The 20,775-nt window shown below is 42.8% G+C and overlaps 2 protein-coding genes across 4 annotated transcripts in view; one reads left to right on the top strand and one right to left on the bottom strand.

Annotated features, from left to right (window-relative positions):
- Positions 1–6,006, top strand: part of NAPEPLD (N-acyl phosphatidylethanolamine phospholipase D) — a 49,453-nt gene extending 43,447 nt beyond the window's left edge. For 2 of the 3 annotated variants that reach the window (XM_032873301.1, XM_032873303.1), the window contains exons 4-5: positions 1,379–1,493; positions 5,726–6,005. In XM_032873301.1, the coding sequence (XP_032729192.1) occupies positions 1,379–1,493; positions 5,726–5,854 (244 nt within the window). In that variant the 3' untranslated portion in view covers positions 5,855–6,005. Of the gene's footprint in view, positions 1–1,378; positions 1,494–5,725 lie in introns of all 3 variants that reach the window. The other variant, XM_032873302.1, reaches the window with a different exon arrangement.
- Positions 6,007–9,097: 3,091 nt separating this feature from the next.
- The window catches only part of ARMC10 (armadillo repeat containing 10), a 37,354-nt gene continuing 25,676 nt past the window's right edge, over positions 9,098–20,775 (bottom strand). The window contains exons 3-6 of the mRNA XM_032873300.1: positions 19,800–19,934; positions 16,147–16,323; positions 10,794–10,865; positions 9,098–9,947 (exon numbers count right to left, since the gene is read on the bottom strand). Coding sequence (XP_032729191.1) covers positions 9,696–9,947; positions 10,794–10,865; positions 16,147–16,323; positions 19,800–19,934 — 636 coding nt within the window. The 3' untranslated portion in view covers positions 9,098–9,695. The remainder of the gene's footprint in view (positions 9,948–10,793; positions 10,866–16,146; positions 16,324–19,799; positions 19,935–20,775) is intronic.

Below are 20,775 nucleotides of genomic sequence, written 5' to 3'. Positions count from 1 at the left end.
TTGCTCTAAGAATTAGGCTGTGTAGCTTCTGCTGCATGATCCATCTCTCTGGTCAGTACGAACAGTTTTAGAACTAAGGTTACCAGCACAGTTTGAGTACTCTCCGAATGTACAATGATTACCCCCAAGCAGCTTTCAGTAGTATCCCTGTGGGGATCTGTCACCAGATGTTCTATGCAAGCTGGTAAGAAGTTCTGTTTTGCGTTTTGTTGTTGTTAAGTAAGCTCTATGCCCAACATGGGGCTTGAACTCACGTCCCCAAGATAGAGAGTCACATGTTCCACCCACTGAGCCAGCCAAGTGCCCCAGGATGTTAAGTTTTTATTTTAACTTTCACATCAAAATAAAAATTCTGAATTTATGTCAGATAGACATGAAGGGTGGAAAGGAGTATGTCCATAGCTTTGATTGGCTATAGGAGTTTAAAGAAAAAAAAAAAATCCGTAGAAACACCAAAAGCTGTTTGCATCTTGCCCGGGATCTGAGTGTCAGGAGGCAGGACAGAACAGTGCTTCTCTGACCTGCTGTTGAGTAGAACACAGTGGCTTTGTTTCCAGGCTCCCAGCGGTCTCGGCAGCTCCCAACAGTTAATAACAACCCTTTAGCTGTTGCCGATGAACTTGTCCGTGGTGTGTTCTGTGAAACACAGAAGCACCTGTGTTGAGTCCAGGTCTGTGAGTCTCGATGCAGCAGAGCTGGGAGCCGAAGGCTTGAGCTCCACACACCCAGCAGGGGTAGAGCTGGGGTCTCTGTGCAGGCCCCAGCCTTCTGGGCCCTGCTCTCCCTAGACTTTGGGCAGCCTCACACTGTTTCCACACTCTCCCCGTAGCCCCCCGCAGGTACTCTCCCTTTAAATCCTATACCTCACGGTTCAGTATGGTGTATGGTATTTAAATAACATCCTTGAATAGCAACTGATTTTTTTGTTGTTGTTCCCAATCTTTAAATATCCTACACTAATTTTTGTTTGCTTTTTGCTTTAGCAAGCTAAAAAAACAATGGTTTCAGCAAGTTTATTCAGGTTATCTTGAATCACGCTTTTGGCTTCTAGCTCTCGACCCATTAGTTTCTTTGATTCATACCAGGATTGCAAAGACTCTGCTTCTTTAAGAGTAGAACGTACCTTCAGAATAAATGATCAGTAAAATCAAATGCTTGTGAAATGACATCTTGGCTTGCAAAGGGGAGCTTTGCTTGAGACTTAGCAAGTGTTTAAGATTTGCTTATCTTGTCTTCCAGCAGAAAAGTGGACTTAAAAGAGATGGCTTTTGCCTTTCTCACTCCTGTGCAGAACGTTTCAAGGCTGATTAAATGAAGCAGTAATGAGAATTGAGGGTGTATTCCAAAGGCCAGAATTAATAAATTGCTGTTTTATCAGGTGGTTTATGAAATACCAGCACATAGACCCAGAAGAAGCTGTGAGGATTCACATTGACGTTCAGACAAGGAAATCTGTGGCAATTCACTGGGGAACTTTTGCCTTAGCAAATGAGGTGAGTCTGATCATGGTAAACATCACTTTGGTTATGTGCTTGACCGAGGGGGTTCCAGAGTTGGCTCCCCCTGCAGTGAGCTCAGAGGCCTGACTGGCATCACACGTGCGCAGCCCTCTCGTGCAGTAAGGTGATCGATCACACTAGCTGGTAAAACGGTATTTATATACAGCGAAAAAACCCTCCTTACGTGCTGTGCTTTGGGCTTATTTCTGTCACTGAAGCATGTGTTTATAGAACCAAACATGTATACATGTATAGTCTTGGAAATAGAAAAATGAACCATAATGTCCCCCCCACTCCGCCACCGCCTCAAGGGGTCTTTTGTTCTAGCAGAAGGTGTAAGGGAGTGTAATTCTAAAACAGGCGTGGAAAGAAGTGCTTCGCTGTGGGACAAAGTGGTCTCACGAGTCACAGACTGTTAGTGATTTGGAAGGATCAGGGAGGGAGGGCTTCCTGGAAGAGGGGACATCTGAACTTCCCTGTGAGAGGGCAAGGTAGGAAGGCATTTCAAGAGGAGAAATGGGCAGAGCATAGGATCAGAGGCAGCAAGCAAAGGAGAATGGTGAGGAAGTAGTTGAGCCAGAGTATGGATGTGACATGGAAGGCCATCTGGGAAGTGAGGCTGGACAGCTTGGAACTTTTTAGGAGTACGTTATTCATTCAGGAAGCAGTGACGGGGTGCTATGTACCAGGTGGTGGGATAAATGGTGGTTTTATTCCTAGACTAACGCAGAAGAGCTGATTTTTTCCGTAAGGTAGGTGAGTCCTAGAACTCTGCTATTAACCAAGGTTCTGGGATCACGCAGAGGGATAGCAAAACAGCGTTTTCTCCTTTCCTGGATTCGGGTCCTACCCTATGCAAAATTTAGAAATGGATGGTTGAACTTGGCATCTTCTCCTTTGCTTCGTGTGGCCTCTTCCTCACCCCACGGCCGTGCTGCAGGAACCCTATGTTTTCAGGCTGTTGAAGGAACGACCTCTGCTCTGTTTCTGGCCTGCCCACCGTCTCCTGCCCCAAAGCCAAATTCCCACCCCGTGATGCAGCATCCCTGAGCCAGGCGCTCTCGGGGAGCCAATGAATGAACGACCCCAGGGCCAGGGAGAATGAATGAGAACAAGAGTGCCTGCGTGTACGTGAAGGGGAAATTCGATGCTGGTTTCCCGTGGCATACCGTACCATTCGGTGGCTTTCTTATTCCATAGATGTAGCTCATGGGTATAGATCTAGGTACACGTGTCTATGTATGATCTACAGAGAGACTTAGATGAAGTCCCACTATTTTATTACATCTGTTCAAAGAAAAAGATCAAGGATGACTCCTAGATTTTTAAATGAAGAGCGTGACCATCTTCCCCATTACTTTCCTGAGATGAGGAAGATGAGAAGATAGAAACCACCATCTTCAGGAGTTAAGTGTTATTCAGCCTCCCAGGAATTCTTCCTGTTAAAAATCTAACCACCATCTTTATTTCTTAATGAAACCTGTAACAAACTCATTAATAAATCTTAGCAATTCAGAATATGTTCACACTTTGCATTAGATGCATAAACTGGGCAACTATGAATTTGTTAAATTATAAAGAAGAATTTTTGGATATTTACCCTATGAGTAAACACTTTAACATGATTTGCATAGAGGTAGTTCTAATAGCTACTTACTATAATAGCAGACTGAGGATGTCCTTCACCTGGCAACACTTAAAATTGTATATATGGCAACATCTAGTCTATGTCAGCAATTATGAGTGGGATTTCTATGTGATGTTTTTAAGCACTAAAACTTTTAAAAACTCACTAGTTTTGGTGGAACCTAATTTCAGGCATCACATAAGCTAGGTTATGTCTGGGTGGTTTGATGAATGGGGCGAGTGCTGGGCACTTCCTTTACCCCTTCACTTCTCTCATCTGCTGTCTTGCTGGATTCATACCTCCTGTTTGGCCATGGGGCATTTTTACCTCTCTTGTGGGACTAACGTGTTTGGACAATGAGATTGCCACCAGTCACTCAGAAGGCTTTCTTGCCTTCTTCTAGGGTTACCTTCTCAATGGCCAAAACAGCCAACAATTGACCCGTGAAGAAACTCAGAAGGCAACATCAAAATCCACATTAAATTAGAGCCTATTACTAAAGTGTTGAGCAAAGAAACAATTAGTGTAGGGTGATTGCGTCAGTGTGTTGTTGGCCAAGACTTGTAGAGCACTCGGGTGTGTGTGTATTGCAGGGGGGCAGGGACGGTGTGACTTAACAAAGCAAGTCCTTTTTCAGTGGGAAAGAATTTCATTTTTGAATCTCTTATACTAACAATTTTATAAGGGAAATATTTAGACTTAAGCTGTTAAAGTTACACTTTATTGGGAATCTTAGCAATTTCTTCCATGATGCAGAAGCCAGTGAGGGAGGAGAAAAGATCATGTCGCTAATACGTATGAGCCAACCTGTGTGTCTTACACCTAGTACATCACTGGCTGTCTCTTTGGGGTCACCATGTCCCCATCCCCCACCACCCTAGCAGGAAGTGCCCTCTGACCCCATCTGTGGGCCTCTTCTCTAGTGGGTCACTCCCTTGATTGGGGATATCTTCAGTCTTATGGCCATTGGTCCACTGTACCTTAACCCATGTTTCTTTCTCCACAATCCATGTTTATATCTCCAGCTCCCTGCTTGACATCTCCACTTGGATGTCCATCAGGCACTAAAAACTTGAGTTCTGATCTTCCCTCAAACTTGTTTCTTTTACATCTTGGAACATGGTTCTAGTTACTCAGGTCAAAACCTGGACTTCTCTCCTGTCCCCCGTCCTGTTCACCCCACATGCAGGCAGCTCAAACTTCAGCATACGTAGTAATCTCTCCCCGCAACATGGGGCTTGAATGCACGACCCCAAGATCAAGCGAGCTGCATGTTCTACTGACTGAGCCAACCAGGTGCACCCACCCCCAGAGTATTTCACACTTGACTACTTTTCACTACTCGCACTGTTACCACTCTGCCCCTTCCCGTCTGTTCTCAGCACTCTCAAAGGCAAAGACCTTTATGCCTTGACTCCAGTCAGTAGCTTTCCTCCCACTCATCTCCCCCAACTGCTTCCCAAGCCCAGTGTCGTCCTCTGCCAGGTCTTGGGTCAAACACTGCCTTCTCCTAGAGGATCTCTTAACCTGCTCTTAACCCGTGGTATGTAAAATTAAACCTCCATCTGCTGTGCTTATCACCCCTCCCTCTCTCCCCCCACGTTGTGTTACGCAGTGTGGTAACATCTTACCCGTTTCTTAGCATTCCCGTATCGCTCTGGGAGTGGACGGATGTTGGCTACTCCAGATCAGCGCTCTGAGATCAGATGTTGTCTGGCGGGTGGAGGCAGACCCATCACTGTCCATGGGATCAGAGATAGATTTTTTTATTCCTATTTTATACTTCTCATTTTACAGCTTTTCTAGTTGAAATTGAGAAAAGAACAACTTCAGAATAAAGGAGAAGGGGAAACAAGGAAGTTTGACCTGTCTTAGCTCTGTCCTCTGGGTCCTCATATGCTGGAGACCAGAGCTCTCGTCGATGCCTGGCTGGCGGTTTGAGGGGCACGACCTTCTTTCTGTGAGCCAGAAGTCTTTTCTCCAGAGTTTGCTTACACATACACACTCTGACTTACAGAACCTAAGCTTCTGTCCTCTTCAAAGATCTTGGTAACCTCTCATTCTGTAATACTGTCTTTGGTATTGATTCCATTTAGGCTGGAATTTCATGTAGTGAAGCAGTGACCGGCTGTCGTGCAGTCTAGTCTGTTCAGGCTAGGCTGGCACCACATTTGACATTCACGGTACTTGGACAGGTGAGTTTGGTATTGCTGCTGGCCAAAGTGATGACTCTAGATCAGAAACTGGATGGACTCAGCTGCTGCTGCTTGAATGGAAAGGATGTTAAGGAGGCTTATGTTGATCATTTTATTCTTATTTTTTTAAAGATTATATTCACACATTTGACAGAGATCAAATGGGTAATTTGAGAGGGAGGAGGAAGCCGGCTCCCCACTGAGCAGAGAGCCCAATGTGGACCTTGATCCCAGGACTTTGGGATCATGACCTGAGCCGAAGGCAGAAGCTTTAAGCCACTGAGCCACCCATGCGCCCCATATGTTGGTCATTTTAGTCTCAACTCTTACCTGAAATATCCCCCAAATATATGCGTGGTTAATCCTTTTCCATTCCTCCCCTCCCCTCGTCTGCCCTTTGCCAGCATTACTTGGAGCCCCCAGTGAAGCTGAGCGAGGCTCTAGGAAGATACGGACTTAAGCCGGAAGATTTTTTTGTCTTGAAGCATGGAGAATCCAGATACCTCAATACTGATGAGGACAACTCGGAATAAATGTGAGCGCAGGAGCCGTCAGTGATGAAGGTATCCGCAAAGCTCAGACAGACTCACAAACGCACGAACATGAGGAATTCCAATACTTAAGAAACAACTTCAACGAGTTAGTGTTCTGTTTTGCGTGGTAACTTGCTTGCTGCTCTGCCTGCCAATCCATACAGAGAAGCAGGAGTTGAGTGAATTGGCTAAGGGGAATTAAAACCCTCTCGACAGTGTAAGCATTGCAATGGAACTTTGTTCTTTTTCATATTATAGTGTAATGGTAGAAGTCGGAGGTTATGAAAATGGATTTTAAGGTCTCATTTCTGTTCTTCTGGTAAAGGGCCTCCTAACAAGGTGAGTCTATCTAACAAGACGGTTTGAGGCCGCACATCTAAACCTGTTTTCTATTCACATTAATGGACGTGAGGACACCGCCACTCACGCGCTTACAGCAGCCCTCCCTGCTCCGTCAGATTAGTTTATATGCCAGATGCGCAGTGATTTATTTTTTTAAGCATAGAAACGTAAGAGGTTGGGCGAAGTTCCCATTTTTAAAGACTTACTTTTTTAAAAGAGGATGAGTATTTTCTGTTTTACATCTACAATCCCCAAATCAGAAGCAGAGCTGGCAAGGGGCAGGGAAGGGGGTTGGTTAGGAGGACATGATTGGTGACATTTTCTATTTTTAATCTAAAAGTCAGACCTGCTAAGCACAAAGATAGCTTCCAGGAAATAATATTTTACAAAGACAAATGCAGTTCTTCAAATGTTAATTCTCTATTCCATCTTCTCTCCATCTACTCATTTTCCCACCTCCTTTCTTTATTCCAACTATGAATGTATCAATAAGGTCTATATAGTTTGTTTTACAGGATTCACATGGCTTATATTTTTATACTGCGTGACCTCTAAGCCCGATTCTACTTTGACTAAGCTAGTGTGGAACACTAGCAGTTAAGAGAGAAATGGTTTTGGGGAATTAGCTGACCAGAGTTTAGTCCTATAGGGGCTCTGTGGCCCTTGACTGCTCTACCTACCACCAGAGCCGACGAGACACATTAGAGGCCCTCCTGTGCTCCTGGCTCCCCAGTCTCCATGAAGCAAACGTTATTTACACAAAATAATCAAAATAGGTTTTCTACAGCAAATGCTACCCAGGCAGTATCTATTGATTTTCACATACATATATATATGCACGCCACCTGTTAGCCACTTAATCTCAGTTTTAATCCCGTTTCCACCACGGATTTTCTGTGTATCCTGCAGTAAGTCACCTGTGCTCACCATGCCTCAGTTTCCTCACGTGGAACAAGAGGACATTTTGACCTACCTCCAAAAAATGTGAATAAGTAGTTTTTTTTTTTTTTAAGCACTTTGAAAATATAAGAGAGAACATTATTTCTTAAGACATCACTGCCTAATATAGATCGGTAGCTCTGAAAGCTGAAAATAGGCTCCTGCTGCTTTTGATAGTGTCTTGCTGCTGCAGATTCAAGCATATATATATTTAGGACATGAAACCCTGAGGACATCTTTGTCTCCTTTGTAAATTTAAAGAGTGATAGCCAAAATAAGTGTCAATGATCTTTATCAGAATTTAGCATTTTTATCTTAGAGACGCAAATCAGTCCAGGAGAAACGTGTATAAATAATGTATGTGAATGTGTGTGATTTGGGGCACTAAAGTACAATTTCCCTGTAACATAACCTTCAGGAGAAAAACAGAACAGCCCTAAACCTTTTCACTCCAAAGGAACATCCTAGCAAGCAGATGGGAATGGAGCTGGTAGGTTGATGGGGATGAGGTCTCGGGGGAGGGGGCTGGTGTCCTAACGCTCACCTGTGTGGTCCCCTTCCCTGCTATGGCATGCTGCGTTGAGAATTCGCCTCTTACCTCTGCTCTGTGAAGCAGACCAAATTCGTCTTACTTTGTCTTCTCCATGAATGGCCTTAACATGATTCCTGCATTCACGTGTACCGTGGAAGTGCAGGTCTCCGAGCACTTTGTTCCAGTTCCGCTTAACGGGCCTGCCGCGTTTTCCTAGGTCCAATCGCAAGCTTTAGTTTCTATTACCCTTCACCTTCTTTCTACGCTGACCTTTTGTTTCGCATGGCTTCCGTGTTTTCACTTAGCTACCTTTTTGCAAGGTTTAAATACAAAAGTAAAACCAAATTTTGAAAAATAAGCCAAATCCACTCTCTTGCTTTCATTCAGTCTGAGGTGTGGGTGATGCCTCTCACTCCGTCGTCTCTGATCACTTTCATTTTGCTCTTCTGATTAGCTGGCATCCCCCAGACACCAACAGGTTTTACGGACGAGCCCCTGTGGTAAAGAGGCTCCTCCTTGCCCAGAGCAGGGATCCCGCACTGCGGGCAGTCTCAGCCAACAAAAACCAAGATGTGCCCTGACCCCAACAGACAAAGATCAGGGTAGTTAAAAAGGACTCTCCTTTTTTCTCTAGCATTCTGACATTTCAGACTCAACACTCTGATCTCCAGGAAATGGTATTAGCTACTCAAACTAAAAACAGGAAACAAGAGATGGGGTTTAGAATCCAGTGCTGTTGAAGCACATCAGAGCCCAATCCCATTTTCTAATCCGGTGCCCATTTGACTACATATTTTCATTAAATCAGGAGGCAGATTAAAAAATTCATTATAAAGAAATGTGCCTTTCACGGAACGAGGACTTTTGTCAGCACTGCAAGCCTAAGCAGTGTTCTCAGCCAGCATCTATCCCCCCACTGCTGTAGCCAGCTGGGAACGTCCGGGGTTTCACCTCTCTACTGTAAAAATACTTCTTGCAAGTTTGATTTCTGTGTCAGGCTAGCCCTGAAAATATACACTTTTCTGTTTGAGGATTTGTGACTTCCTATGGAAATCCCTGTATGTACAAATGAGATCTAACGTACTCGCACAGCTTTGCCTTAAATACCTGGAGCAGGAAAGCTGCGGCCTGCACACTGACTTGCCTCGTACCGGGCATGGTGATGGGGAGGAACTGGAATATTACAGAATACCTGGCTGAACCGAAGTCTGTTAATAGTATTTTTATTCCATAAGCTGTTGTGACAATGACTAAAATTTACAATGTATGAAAATCTCAGCTATGTAAAATATGAAAAGTAATGAATAAAGTACTATTAAGAGAAAATGTGTAGAAACCTTTTTCCTTTTTATTTAAAAAAATTACAAAATTTATGCTGATGGTTAAAAAAACTCAAACAGTAGAAGGTGGTATACATAAAAACATCCTTTCCTCAGTCCCCCTCCCCGGAATCTGGCTATTGTTCTAGAAACTGTTCTCTGGATAGAAGCATAGTTTTCATTTGAAAAACACATCCACATTTTCTGGAGGCCTTTCCACATAAGCACAGTCAGGCTTCCTTGTTTCTTTTAAGATAACTGATTTTACCAGTTGCCTACAGACAGACAATCAGATTGGCCCCAGCCCACCACACCCAATGGGCGTGGTGAGGACGAGAATCGAGTCTGACTCAGATTAGACTCGGGGAAAGCGGTATGTCTGCGCAACTCCTCACAAGCACAAGACCAAGGTCGCTCCTGCAGCAGCCCTGAACCAGCCAGCCAGTCACACAAGAATGCGGTCTCAGACGGGCGGGAGGTTAGCTTACTCGTAAATAAGGCAACTGGCTGGTCACATCAAGGAGGTAACTGAAGTAAACTCAGCAAACGGCGAAATGAAATGATGTCAGAACAAGCTCTTCTATTCATTTGCTATCAATAAAGTGGTTCAAAATAAACCAGAAGACCATGGCAGGGTCCAGCTGTGTTGATGATGAAATGTGAGATCTACTGTTTAGATTCGGCAGCTGGAAGATGAAAACTGCCACCATCAGAACCTGGGTAGGACCGTTACCTTTTCCTTCACGTCTGCATCATGGTGTTCAGCTAAAGCTCTCATTTTCTGGGCACATTCTTCTCCATATAGCAGGAAAAACAAGGAACCTTTAGGGAAAGTAGGCTGAACAGCTAAGCAGCCTTCTTTTTTGAGGCAGTTACTTATATTCTGGGAGAACGTAAGAACTCGAAGAAGAATCTCCTTTGGCACGTGGCCGTTATAGAGGGAAAGGAATGAGGAGTCCACCTGGAAAAGGAAACTGTGTTAATGATTCATGGAAACATTTTTCATGCATATTTTCACATTTTAAAAGTACACGGAATACATTAAAAAAAGTGGGTCATAGAAAATTATCCCTAATATCGCCTAACATCAATATAAAATCTTAGGCACCCTTATGCTTTACACTAATGGAAACAAAGGTTTCACTGTTTCAGCTGAAAAATACTATTTTCTTGGAGTTCTAAAAGGTAGTCTTGGGAAAAACACCCACATCTGTTTTAACGTCCATCATTCAGCCCTCCCGTCGGCCCTCCGTTCCCCGGACACGTCGCACCTCCTGTAACCTGCAGGGCCTGGGCGCAGGGAGGAGCAGATCCTTCCCTTACAGGAGTGGAGCCCTGTTCATGGTCTGCACCACCTTCGCTTCCTTCAGAACACTTATCTCAGCTTTTAGTTACTGTGTTCGTTTGCTACGTCTTTTCTCATAAGCTGCGCGAGTGTGCTCACTGGTGTTCTGGCGCTGGGCTCGGTGTGTGGCACGTCCTGGGGACTAGTGTTTCAGTGCCCCGTGAGGAGATGTGCGGACACAAACACGTCAAGGGGAAGAGATGTGGTTACATACGTGTACCCCAAAATGGAGAGACAGAACAATTTGTGGTTGTTAGGGAGGCCCCTTCCAAAGTGATTTTTTTAAAAGTAAAATCGGTTCATTACAGAAAAGTTAGGAAATTTGTGTAGGCAAAAAGAACCAAAACAAAACCCTGTGCTCCTCACAGATAATCTCTGTTAACATCTTTGGGATAAATCTTTCTAGATCCATCCAAATCTATATATTTATATAGTTATAAAATACGTATATTAGCTATTTACCTGGGCACTAAGTAGTCCGTCTGCCATGGCTGGATTTTCAGACAAGTTCACAAGCAGTTTCAAAACTTGAACCTGAAAGAACAGTGTTTATTTCAGACCCGTGAGCATGGATTTGCTCTCCCTGGCATACCATCCTCTCAGTGTGTCCACATTTTAAAGTCCAGCCTGGGCTTCAGTCTCCGGCTCAAATTCTGCACCCCACGGAGCCCTCTCCTGTACAGCACTCCCAGAGTACTGCTCACATGGCAGGGTTAGTGAGACCGTATTCTTCCAGCCACATTGTTAGGGAGAAGACGGTGAATGTCTGTCTCACGGTCTACCTGCCTCGCCCCCTAACCTAGGGTAATAAGCTTAATATTATTTTACATAAATGAGCTTTATTACAATTACTGGTAAGTGAAATAGGATCTTTGGAACAAAAAAAGGACTCTCTCAAAGCTTGTTTACATTTAAAGTATGAAGACCTTGGAACAGTTTGATTACCAAGACTAGATAAACATATAGTCCTTTTTAGTAGGTTACTATGAAACTTTGAGCTTATCTTTTTATGTGAAAAATGTTTTTTAAAATTTAAAAAATTTTGTTTCTAAAGATTATATATATTTATCTGAGAGAGTGTGCCAGCACAAGCAGAAGGGAAGGACAGAGGGAGAGGGAGATGCTGAAGGCAGATGCTTGACCAACTAAGCCACACAGCTGCCCCATGAAAAATGTTTTTAATATCCTTCAAGCAGGCAGTAATAAATAATGGGCAAATGTTAACTTAGAGCTGACAACTAAAATATCAGCATCACTTAGAACTGGTCGGTACCATAGCCCCCCTTATCATTCTTTTTTTTTTTTTTTAAGATTTTATTTATTTATTTGACAGAGATCACAAGTAGGCAGAGAGAGAGGAGGAAGCAGGCTCTGTGCTAGCACAGCCCCTGATGCGGGGCTTGATCCTGGGATCACAACTTGAGCCGAAGGCAGAGGCTTAACCCACTGAGCCACCCAGGTGCCCCCCTCTTATCATTCTAAGGCGATATATTTGAAGACCCCCCCCCCAACACACGCCTAAAATCATGGATAATAGCAAATATATATACTGTTTTTTCTATACATAAGGAATATCTGTTTGATATTCTATATATACTGTTTTTTCCTATACATACATGCCTGTGCTAAAATTTATAGATTGGGTGCAGTAAGAGATTAACAATAATAAAATAGAACAATTACAGTAATGTACTGTAATAAGTCATATGAATGTCATCTCTCAAAATATCTTTCTAATTTAGTAAATGTGCTGCTGAAGAGACACCCTCTGAAAATATCTTCGTGTTCTGTACTTACCCTTCTTATGAGATGATAAAATGCCCATGTGACGAGAGGAAGTGGGGTGAATGACAGGTGCTGTGACGCAGCCTCTGACGGGAAGCCAGAAGGATCATCTGCGTCCCAACTGTGGTTGAGAGCAGATGACAAACCGTGGAACGTGAAACCATGGATGGGGGTGGGGGAGGGTGGCACGGGGAGCTACTGTAGTAACAACATTCAAAGAGAATTCCTGTTCAAAGACACAGGTCATACAAAGCTATACTTTGTATAAGATACTTGAAATGACACAAAGTGAGGAGTGGGGAGGGAGGAATGTGCTCTCTACTAGACCTGGAAGGGAACCCAGATCTTTATTTTAGAAAACCTTTTGTATGACAAAGATAAATGTTTAGAAAACATTGTGTGTTTCCGGGAGAACATTTTAATTTATTTTTTATTTTTAAGTAGCCCCGACATGAGCTTGAGCTTATGACCCTGAGATCAGAGTTGGGTACTTAACCAACTGAGCTCTCCAGGAGCCCCTCGTATAGAACGTTTTTAAAAAGCGATAGAAAAGCACAAAGGAAAAGGAAATTCACCCCTATTTCCATGACCAAAACCAATCACTAAGTTTTGTTTCTTTCTGGTCTTCACACACCTGTATACTTACACCTTCCATATTCATGTTATACGTACTAACCTGTTAAGCGGGATAAAAGGCTTTGCTTAATTTATCAACTATTTAAAAAAAACTTATGAAATACATCGTCATGATAAAATGGAAACTGTGCAGAAGGGAAGGTAGGGTGAAAACAAAAGCCACTGTCCCACCTGCCCATCTTACCCCCCGCAGAAACCCCAGGTAACGGTTTCTTGTTTAGGCAGAGATCATGTTTTTCAAACAGATATTCCTTATGAATTACAGCCTCTTAAGAGAGGAAAGACCACTTCTAACCGTTCGTGCGGATCTGGTCTGGCCTGACTGGCTGCCAGCAAAAAGAATAGGTGTTAGGGATAAACACTTGTCTCCAAGGGCAGTGAGGTTTTAAGAAAATGGACAAGAGTTCTGAAACAGGAAGGTCCCAAACGTAGGATCTAAGTCTGGATGAAGTGAAAATCTATAAGGCCCACTATTGGCCAACGTGGGCAGGTTCATAACCGGGTACAGTCACAGTAGTAATAATTATTTATAATTTGCATAACAATATTCTAATTCATAATTATTCAGTTAGAAGCCTGAATTAAAATTCACGTTGCTATGCTCCGGAAGGGAGTAAAACATGAGTAAATAATTTACAAACACAGCTGCGGATTAAAAAGCCGCAGGTAGAGGAGTCTGGGTGGCTCCATCAGTTAAGCCTCTGCCTTAGGCTCAGGTCATGACTCCAGGGTCGGGGGATTGAGTCCCACGTCGGGCTCTCCGCTCAGTGGGAAGCCTGCTTCTCCCTCTGCCTGTTTCTGCCTGCTGCTCCCCCTGCTTGTGGTCTAACAAAATCTTAAAAAAATAAATATATAAATAAAAAGCTGCAGACACCCCTTGCTTTTCGAATGTCTGCGTTATGCCACCTCACTTTTATAAAAGACCCGTGTTACTGGTACCTATTTCCACGAACCAAAAGAAATCCAAACAGGATTTTCATTTAAAAAGAAATAAAGAAAAAAAGGAAAGCAGCATTGGGTGTTCTGCCGCGAGTGTTGGCGGGGCAACACCCCCAGGAGGCACGCGCAGCCCGTCAGCACGGAGTGGCCAGAGCTGCGAACATCTGTGCTTGTCTTGATTTATTTTGTGCAGCTGCTAACAAGGTATGTTCCAAACTATCAGAAAAGTCTGACAGGTTTTTCTGGGGGCAGGGGTCTGGGAACGTTCAAAAGTGTTCCCATATACATTAACTGTAAGTGCTGCTCTGCCTCACGCCACTGCGGCTTAGGCAAGGTTTCAGGGGACCGCCCTGCTTCCAGGGGACGCCGGGGTGTGTATTCTGGTTTGAACCATGTGAAGTCCTCTCATCACATGTGCCATCTTGTGGTGGCTCCACGACATTTCTTTTAAGCCATTAGTTTTCTTTGTTCTCTTTGCAGTTTTATTAACACAGGATTTATGTTTATCTTACATTATCTATATTTGATTATGAATCAGTGTTGTGCCCAAAAGGTTGTTCTACTATGGTGAGATCTCTTACTAAAAATAAGATTTCTAAAAAGTCATTTGGTTATCTACTAAGAAAATATTTAAAATGGGTACATTTTCTCACAAATGGATTACTGTCCAAAAGTTCATTTGTAACTTGGAACTTTGTTTCTCCATAAAAAATGAGTTTAATGTTATAATTGGTGGTTGGGTTCCCAGAAGACCAAAAAAGCAAGTTTTCTATCCCAGAAATGCCATACCAGGCAATGGAATGGAAAAACAAAGCAAAAATAGAACATACTATTGTGGTGTGAGTCATCTTCTAAGAAGTCATAGAATACATTAAAACACAGACCACGTCTGAGACAGATCCATACGGCCCCAAGGCCAGACTCGCCTGGCTCTGAACTCCTTGTTCCTCCTGAGGTTTTGGGTAAAGCAGCTGCAGACACAGGCAGAGGAGAGCTCTGTCCTGTAGTTGTGATGCAGTTAAGGCAGAGAGAAGGGTTTCCCTGGGGCCTCAGAGGCTGGAAGTCACCTTGTCCCACTGGAGAGAGAGAGATGTCAGTGGTGCATGCACTTTGGAAACTGCCCATGGATGGAGCGTATTTCAGAAATACTGCTAATAAGAGTACTACATTTGGGGCACCTGGGTGGCTCAGTGGGTAAAGCCTCTGCCTTCGGTTCAGGTCATGATCTCAGGGTCCTGGGATTGAGCCCTGCATCTGGCTCTCTGCTTCCCTTCCTCTCTCTCTGCCTGCCTCTCTGCCTACTTGTGATCTCTGTCAAATAAATAAAATAAAAATCTTCCAAAAAAAAAAAAAGTACTACATTTAATTCTGAATGCCTTTGGGTACATCTTAGACCAGATCCAAGTCCCTCTGGCTACTGGAAATGTGGAAAGCCCAGAACAAATTTTAAAAGGGCTACAGTGAGGCTCTCCTGTAATCACATTTGGTGACCCCAGAAATAACGTGAGTGATGTTGAGTATCTCAAGTGTGGTCCTTCTAAAACGCTCTTGTGTTTTTCTCTCAACTGTGTGAGAAAAACTGTGTGAGAAAAACACACCAGTATTGTAAAATGCTGATCAACACAACTCATCAGAGCCTTTGATCAGTCCAACCTTCTGTTTTTATGCTATTTCTTGAAACATGGCACTTGAGAAAAATGAGCACTAATTGGAGAGGTTTACTCAAGTTACTTTCAGGGTGTGTGTCCTGAGATCCTGCTTAGTCTCTGGAGCCTCCTACATCTGCATTACTGGTCAAAATCAAGCACCAGACATCCATTACTAACTTAAAAGTGGTTTTCAAAAGATTTTTTTCTGCAAATAATGGGTAAATTAAAAAAAAAAAGTTCTAACCTCAAGGGGAGCAAAAAATTCAATTAACCAGCATTATCACTCAAAGACTCTTGTTAGTCAATTATGTCTAATTAAACCTGGTGTAGGGGGGAAGCTGGCTGTATCACTTTAGTAAAAGGTAAACTCATTTTTGGAAGATCAAATGAATGCTAATCTATTGGTAAGTGAAATAACACATTTTCACAAATTCATTTTGAGGTTGATTACTTGGGGATGAAAATAATTTACTTTTGGGGTGCCTGGGTGGCTCAGTTGGTTGGGCGACTGCTTTTGGCTCAGGTCATGATCCTGGAGTCCCATGATGGAGTCCCCCATCAGGCTCCAAGCGCCATGGGGAGTCCCTCATGCTCTATCTCTCTCTCTCTCTCTCTCTGAAATAAAAAAATCTTTAAAATATAATATTTTACTTTTTTGGGCTCATGAAAAGGCTTTTAGTAAACTACACTTGCTCTTTTTTGAGGGATATCAACTTAAGATGGGGGACTTAAAATTCATTTCCAGTCTTAGAAAGCTTGATGCCTCAGCTCTTTGTACTTCCGAGTCAAAACTGCTTCACTCGTACCTTGGTACTTCCATTTCCTGTAAGCAGCACATGGAACAGGTCTGTGATGTAACTGCGAAGCATGTGCTGGTGGTCGTTGGTGACCGTCATGTTTGTCAACAATCTCAGTCCGGCCAGCTGCACAGCAGAGTCCAGGGGCCCGGAAAGGACATCCTTGCAAACTTGATTGACGTATACCTAGAGGTCGGGGGGAGAAAGTGAGCATTTTAGAATCTCCCGAAATCTGTCTATGACCCAGTAACTTCTATACAGCAGAGGAGGACAGTAGTTCAGGGGGAGGCTGGCTCCTCAAAAACGATGGTATTTCTCTCCAGCCCTCAAGCTTTAGAGGATTTTTTGTTTGTTTTTGTTTTTTGTTTTTTTCAAACAACCTTTTAATGCCAGGCACTGTGGGAGCATTTTACAAACACACCCCACTTAATCCGGAAGACACCTCTAGTGCGGGTGTGTATGTGTGTGTGTGATTAATGGGCACTTTACAGACCAGGGCAAGTCCTCAAGGAACCTGGATCCCTGCCCAGTATCAAGCCAGCTGGTGGGGGAGCAACGTCCAATTCCAGAGACCATGCTCTCAATACCAGCGGCCTCTCAACTGTTGGGGGCCTCGCAGCTCAGTCTTTCTTTCTTGTGAGCTGCTTTGTTGGGCACATGAACATGGAGGAGGAAGACCTGTCTGGTCATTCTGCAACACGGTAAGTACCTTAACAACAGGGTTTAGGAGCCACATCATGTTAGAAGAATAGGGAGATCAAAGTGAAATAGAATTTTTCTCTAGGGTTAGTTCTAACAACAGTAAGCCGAGGCAAAATTATCTTTACCCGGGTATTTGTCTATGATTTGCCCCTTCCTGATACTATGACTGCCACTGGCAAAACGTAATACAATGCCAGTAGTACTCCTACTTTACACCTGATAGAATGAAACCCACCGTGATGGAAAATTTTCTGGAACTGTTTTCTATTTCTGGTCAGGATCTTACCAAGCTTGGAAAAAGCTCATAGATGTCTCACAGATAACAGATAACTGCTATTCACCTAACTAAAACTCCACCCTAAATTCCAACTGATAAGAAAAAGTTCCTAATATAAAATGCTAAGAAATGACCAACTGTCCCATAAGCCAGTATTAAGCTTAAAAAAAAAAAAAATCTGTAAACATCCATGTTACCCTAGAGTAATGGCAATAAAGAGATGAAATTTTTAATCTCGATTTAGAGCTAAATGTCATTTACAAGCCACCTGGCTCTCTTTGGCCACAATCTCATTACACATCTGTCCTTCAAAAAAAAAAAAAAAAAAGCCATTTTCTCAGCTATTTATAAATAATTTATTTTCTTTCTTTCTTTTTTAATTTATTTCACAGAGATCACAAGTAGGCAGAGAGGCAGGCGGGGGGGGGGGCGGTTGGGGAAGCAGGCTCCCTGCTGAGCAGAGATCCTGATGCAGGATCGATGCCAGGGCCCTGGGATCATGACCTGAGCCAAAGGCAGAGGCTTTAACCATTGAGCCACCCAGGTGCCCCTAAACCATTTATTTTCGTAAGATGTTGATGCCTTTCTAAGAATTTCCTAAAATGTGTTGAGCATTCAGATCCTTATTATCTTTGAGTCACTGGTTCAAGTTCAGTAACAAAATCACCAAATGGGTCACATCAGTTATTCCTGAGGCTGTGTCTACCTCCCTTTGCTGCTTCCTTCTGGAATTCCCTCCTTCCCCAACTGTGCTTGTAGAAATTTCAGACATTCCTTTTTTTTTTTTTTTTTTTAAGATTTTATTTATTTATTCCAGGGAGAGGGAGGAAGGGAGAGCAGAGGGAGAGGGACAAACAGATTCCACACCGAGCGTGGAGCCCAATGTGGGGCTCCATCCCAGGACCCTGAGATCATGACCTAAGCTGAAACCAAGTCAGATGCCCCCAAACCTTAGACATTCTTTTATTTTTTTATTTTTTTAAAGATTTTATTTATTTATTTGACAGAGAGAGATCACAAGTAGACGGAGAGGCAGGCAGAGAGAGAGAGAGAGGGAAGCAGGCTCCCTGCTGAGCAGAGAGCCCGATGTGGGATTCGATTCCAGGACCCTGAGATCATGACCTGAGCCGAAGGCAGCGGCTTAACCCACTGAGCCACCCAGGCGCCCTTAGACATTCTTTAGAGCCAAGTTGTACTCTATGTTTTACAAAACTTTTGGATGAGATCTCTCCTTTCTCAACAGTATTTTACTTACATGTTTCCTTGAAGTACTTTATCATGTTCTACCTTGTATTACACCTATTTATGGCCTTTTCTCTTTCTAGCTTTCTTAAAACAAGAGTTAATCATGTTCATTTCTAAATTCTACCACAGAGCAGGACCTCAGGAAATGTTGAAAAAACACAATTTCCTAATTTCCTTTTCTGCTGGTATTAACAGACTCTGGCCAGGTTCCTTTAGCACAGTTGGATTACCATGAATCCCAAATTCAAAAGCCCAAGACATCTCTTATTGGCTGGTTCAGATTCCTCCTTCCTCTGCCTTATTCTCCATAAAAAATGGGCAGAGGACCTAAATATTTTTCCAAAGAAGACCTGCAAATGGTCAACAGGTACGTGAAAAGATGCTCAGTATCACTGATCATCAGGAAAATCAGGAAACCAGGGAAATCCAAATCAAAACCACAATGAGGTATCACCTCACACCTGTTAGAATGGCTAACGTCAAAAAGACAACAAGCATTGGCAAGGATGTGGAGAAAAGGGAACCCCTATGCTCTGTCGGGGGAATGTAAATGGGCACAGCCATTATGGGAACACAGTAGAGGTTCCTCAAAAAATTAGAAATACAAACTACCATAGGATCCAGCAATTCCAGTTGTGTATTCATCTGAAGAGCTCGGGAAGAATAATTTGAAAAGATACACGCACCCATGTTCACTGCAGCATTATCCATAATAGCCAAGACACAAAACAACTCGTGTTGACAGATGAATGAATGAAGCCAATGTGGTCTGTATATACAATGGAAAATTATTCAGCCATGAAAAGGAAGGAAATCCTGCCATTAGCAACAAATGGATGGACCTTCAGGGCATTATACCAAGTGAGATAAGACAGAGAAAAATACTGGAGATTTCCTTAAAAAAGATATGTAAAAAAGCCCAACTCACAGAAACAAGAGAGGTATGGTGGCTGCCAGGGGCTGAGGGATAAAGGAAATAGGGAGATTTGCTCAAAAGGTACAAACTTCTAGTTAGAAGACGAGTAAGTTCTGGGATCTCATGTACAGCAGGGTGACTACACTGTATTACATAAAGGTGCTAAGAGAGATCGTAAATGTTCTCACCACGTAGACATAAAGGGCAATTACGTGAGGGGACAGAGGTTTGTAACTAACCCTATGATTGTTTTCTCTGTCATTTATAGAAAACTTACACGTTTGCGGTCTCAGGTAACTTACCTTTATTTTTTATTTTTTTTTTTAAGATTTTTTATTTATTTATTTGACAGACAGAGATCACAAGTAGGCAGAGAGGCAGGCAGAGAGAGGGAGAGGAGGAAGCAGGCTCTCTGCTGAGCAGAGAGCCCGATGCGGGGCTCGATCCCAGGACCCTGGGATCATGACCTGAGCTGAAGGCAGAGGCTTTAACCCACTGAGCCACCCAGGCGCCCCGACTTACCTTTATCTTGACTTGATTTTCAACATTCACACTCAGGTTATTCAATGCATTTAAAGCTTTCTCTTTAATACTGTGGTTGGGATTGTTGATTTTGCTTCCAATGACTGGAATACCACCCAATTCACGAATAATGACCTAAGAGGGGAAAAAACAGGAGCACGCTTCAATATCCACTCCCTTCATCAAATTTTTTGGATCCACAAATACAAAATAAAATTAATGACTCTTTGGAAATAACTTTTCTATGCACAATCTGTAGTTCTTATTTAAAAAAAAATTACTTTCTATAATTTTATTTTTTTAACATATATATTTTAAGATTTATTTGAAAGAGAGAGAAAGAGAGAGTATGAGAAGGGGAAGGGTCAGAGGGAGAAGCAGACTCCCTGCCGAGAAGGGAGCCCAATGCGGGACTCAATCCTGGGACTCCAGGATCAGGACTTGAGCCGAAAGCAGTTGCTTAACCAACTGTACCACCCAGGCACCCTATTTTCTCTAATTTTAAAGGTAAAGAAAACAGATTGAAGATAAATTAAGATACATAATTATTTAAGAACTATAGCTTGGAGATCTATAATGAAGACTGGTAGAGCTACTGAAATGATATCAAAGCAATTTACAAATTATTTTACTTTGAAATAAGTTATATGATTTTCCTATTACAGACACAAGTGTTAGGATTTAGGATACCAAAGTAACATTTTGCTAAAATGTATTCTTTGGAATACAAATCCCTCAAGATGTTAACAGATGTTCCATTAAGACAAGGGAGGTTCCGTGATTCAGTAAGTTTGAGAAACTCTGGGTTTAAGTGCAGACACTTCTTTATTGTGAAGCACTCAGATGTTCATGAGTATTGGCAATTTCCAAGAGGGGAGCACTGAACGGAGTATTTCCATGAACTATGCACAAAAGAGAGTGTCATTTTTCAGTGGGGGTGGGGAGTTTTAGGAGGAAGCACCTACCAACATCTTGA

The sequence above is a fragment of the Lontra canadensis genome, unplaced genomic scaffold (assembly GCF_010015895.1).
Source record: "Lontra canadensis isolate GAN:19392208 unplaced genomic scaffold, GSC_riverotter_1.0 scaffold48, whole genome shotgun sequence".
NCBI classification, from domain to species: domain Eukaryota; kingdom Metazoa; phylum Chordata; class Mammalia; order Carnivora; family Mustelidae; genus Lontra; species Lontra canadensis.
This window is presented reverse-complemented; position numbering and strand designations above follow the sequence as displayed.